General features: G+C 35.6%; 1 protein-coding gene across 1 annotated transcript; it reads left to right on the top strand.

The window, feature by feature from the left end:
• The first annotated feature begins 860 nt into the window (after positions 1-860).
• Positions 861-1,758, top strand: LOC101155274 (taste receptor type 1 member 2-like). The gene is made up of 3 exons (XM_023956237.1): positions 861-942; positions 1,008-1,615; positions 1,732-1,758. The coding sequence occupies exons 1-3, from the start codon at positions 861-863 to the stop codon at positions 1,756-1,758; spliced, it is 717 nt and encodes a 238-aa protein (XP_023812005.1).
• The last annotated feature ends 2,103 nt before the right edge of the window (positions 1,759-3,861 follow it).

The raw sequence follows: 3,861 nt of genomic DNA, 5'->3' as shown, positions 1-3,861 counted from the left end.
ATAGATTTGCTCAGACTAATGAAAGTTTATATTTCTTTACATTGTTTTACTTTTTTTCACCTGATGTTTTCCTATATTTCAGCATTTTAGCACATGTGTAAAGTGTAAATCCAAAGAGAATATCAGCAAATAGGATATTTAAAAATGTCTTGATTCCATTGCCAATTTTTACAGTTTTGAGATTCTCTGTAATGTGTCATCAGACAAACTTTGACTTTATTTTCTTTACCTCATAATAACAAATATAAACATTTGCTTAAAGTGTTTTAATATTCTGACAGATCACTTGAATTTTGACAGATTATTGTTTTTGTTCCATAGGTCCTGGAAGAACTTAGAAAGTCAAAGTTCACACTTTTAAACCAGACAGTTCATTTTGATAAAAATGGTGACCCCAGGTTTGGACCCTATGCCATAGTTTTCTGGAATGAGAGCGGTGATGCAGAAGAGATCGGTTCTTATACATTTCACCCAAAACATAACTTTGACATTAACGAGTCTAAAATCCATTGGCATGGAGACAAAAAGGCAAGGTTTCCTTCCTCTCTCACTAGTATACTGTTTACAGGACAGAAAAAAGTATTCTTTGACTTTAGGTCCATATTTGTAAGAATAAACAGCACTTTTTATTGGACAGAAATTACTTTCTATAAGAGTAACAAAATATAGAATACATTATACCAAATTTTTAAGGTTAGTTAGAAATTTTGAAGTAAAGTGCGACGTTAGTTTTGACGGCGGCTTGAAAATTTGTATTGATGTAAGTACTTTTATCTTGTTACTCAGCTATTGGTTTATAATTGTGGTTTTATGTCTTGCAGCCTGAATCCTTTTGTTCTAAAGAATGTCCTGATGAATATATGAAAAAACAGGAAGGAGTCCACAAATGCTGCTTCAGTTGTACAATCTGTCCCAACGGAACTCACCTGAACACTACAGGTAAGTTCAATTTTTTTTTCTTAGATGATAAAATCAACAAACTAATGCTTTGGCATTTATGTCACCAGATCCTTATAACGTCATCAAATGCAACAAAACACAGTGGTCTGCTGGGGGAAATACATCATGCATTGAACTGCAGCTGGAGTACGTGAAATTCAGCGATCCTACGGCTATAGTTATCATGACTGGGACCGTGATCTTGTTGGCCTTCATTGTAGCCATATCTGTTCTCTTTGCCCTCAACTACAACACACCGGTTGTCCGATCTGCTGGAGGTCCAATGTGTTTCATAATTTTAGGATGCCTTGGCCTGTGCAGCATCAGTGTTTTCTTTTTCTTCGGTGAGCCCAGTGTTGCGTTTTGTGTCTTAAGGTATTTTCCATTTCTGTTGTTCTATACTGTTTGTGTGGCGTGTTTTTTAATGCGCTCCTTTCAAATTGCTTTTGTTTTCAAAATATCAGCAAAGTTCCAAAATATCTCAGGGATTTGGACTAAATATAATTTACACTGGATATTTATTTCTGCTGCATTTTTCCTCCAGGCCATTTTACTTATTGTTCGTTATTCCCTTGAGCCTCCAACAAAAGAGAAATATTACTGTGATAGAAATATAACCGTTTGTGATCTTAAAAAATTTCAAACAGACTCACTCATCTCATTTATTTTAATATCTGTAATGGTTTTTCTTTGTTTTTGTTTCTCATACGCAGGAAAGGACTTTCCAAAAAATTACAATGAAGCTAAAACAATAACCTTTTGTATGTTTCTACTGATCCTTATCTGGATTAGCTTTGGAACTTTCGCTCATGTTCTTGATGGAAAGAACATTGATGTTAGTCATGCTGTGGCAACACTCTTAAGTCTCTACTCTTTACTACTTGTGTATTTTTTACCAAGATGTTACATAATCCTTTTCAAACCTGAAAAAAACACTGAACAGTACTTTCAAGATCTCATTCAGTCCTATACCAGGTCATGTAGCCAGTAGATGATAAATACACAACTCTGAGTGGTTGTTGACATGAAGCTGATGGCTTTAAGCCTTCTGAGTACCTTTTACTTTGGAATTTAGACTTTTTTCTGCTAACTGTAGTTCCCATATCGGTTTATCCCTTCAGGGGTTGCCACAGCATATCAGATTTGCTGGTGGTTTGCAGAGATTTTTACACCAGATGCCAGTATTTTATCTGGCCTGGGGACCACCAATTGGGGACACAAAGTTAGGGTTTTGTTGTGGCTACATTTGCCCAAGGGCCCAGCTCAGTGGATCAAACTCTGATTTTCCGCATGCCAGACTTACATTCAACCAACTAAGCTATCCAGCCGCTTCTAATGTAATTTTTTTTTTTAAAGGAGCAATACATTTTTTAAATAAATAAATGCAACATTAAAAAAAATATCTGGGCATTATTTACGCTTTATGTGCCTAGTTTAATAATAGTTTACAAGTTAAAATAGGTGCTAAAATGACAGCCCGGCAAAAACATACAGGAGTTGGTTTACAAACTGAATTGCATCGTGAAAAATGCAAATCAGTGTGTACAACCCCTTTTGCATGTTTGCTTTGATGAACATGAAATACGGGTGTTCTTGTGAGATCATGCACAAAACAGGAGACCACACATGCAAATAGAAAATATAGTATCCTCAAGTGAATTTGCTAAAATGTTTCTGAAAGACTTCTACAAATTGGCAAGAAGAAAGTGTTAAGACAACGAAGGAAAAAAATCTTTTCTGCTTGTGTTAAACCTTTGAAATGTCAGAGACAAATTTTACTGACACATATCTGGTGATGCAATTTTGAGCTCTAATAAATGTGCAAAAAAGCGCCCTTGTCATAATTGCTAAATAAAAATAATAAACATTTAAAAGTAGTTTTCATCATGCTATGAATATTTTTATTCTTGGTTTATACTCTGAAATTAACACAAGGGTTTTCACATGAAGCTTCATCTCCTAAGAATGTTGCAAAGGTGAAACGTTTTCATGTCAGAGAGATTGTAAGTGGCTTTAAAGTCAAAATGTATTTAGCAAAATGTAGTTGAATTTTAATCAGTCATAATAATAATAATAATGGATTGGATTTTTCTGCGCTTTTCAAGACACCCAAAGCGCTTACATTATGTCCATTATTCATTCACTCCTCATTCATACTTGGTGATGGTAAGCTATGTTTGTAGCCACAGCTGCCCTGGGGCAGACTGACAGAGGCGTGGCTGCCATTTCGCGCCTACGGCCCCTCTGACCATCACTGGGACATTCATACACCAGTGGAGCCACACTGGAGGCAAGGAGGGTGAAGTGTCTTGCCCAAGGACACAACGACATTTTGGCTGGTGGGAGCGGGGATCGAACCGCCAACCCTTCGATCATTGGACGACCCGCTCAACCACCTGAGCCACTGTCGCCCCAAAGTCATGACCCAGATTTACGGTGTCAAATGTATCCCAGCAAAAAAAATAACAAAATACAAACGTTTCCTCATTAAATATTGCCAGACAATAATATTCTACAAAACATTATTGTCATTGTTTCTGTCGTGTTTGCATCACCATTAAACAATCCATCTTTTTATGTATTTAAAGAAAGTGTGATTTATCAATAGTTCTCAGTTTATCTAAGAGAATCCAGGCGTTCAATAACAAGTTATAGGAAGGTGTGTGGAGCTGTCATCATTTTCTTATTTCTGTCATCAGTTTATCACAGTAAGTTTAAGACACTTTTGAAAACTCATCTTTTTACTCCAGTGAGTGGATCTAGTGGGCCGGCGTGTTAATTTTGTTAATTTTATTAACTTTTATTATTTCATTGTTTTATTGCTTTTATTGTACATTTGATTTAATTGTTTTGTATTGTTATTGTTTCTTTATTGTATCATATTGTTTCAGATTTTATTTGGTTTTATGTTAAGCACTTTGG

The sequence above is a fragment of the Oryzias latipes genome, chromosome 7 (assembly GCF_002234675.1).
Source record: "Oryzias latipes chromosome 7, ASM223467v1".
In the NCBI taxonomy this organism is placed as follows: Eukaryota; Metazoa; Chordata; class Actinopteri; order Beloniformes; family Adrianichthyidae; genus Oryzias; species Oryzias latipes.
The sequence above is the reverse complement of the archived record's forward strand: the minus strand, read 5'-3'. Positions and strand labels throughout refer to the sequence as shown.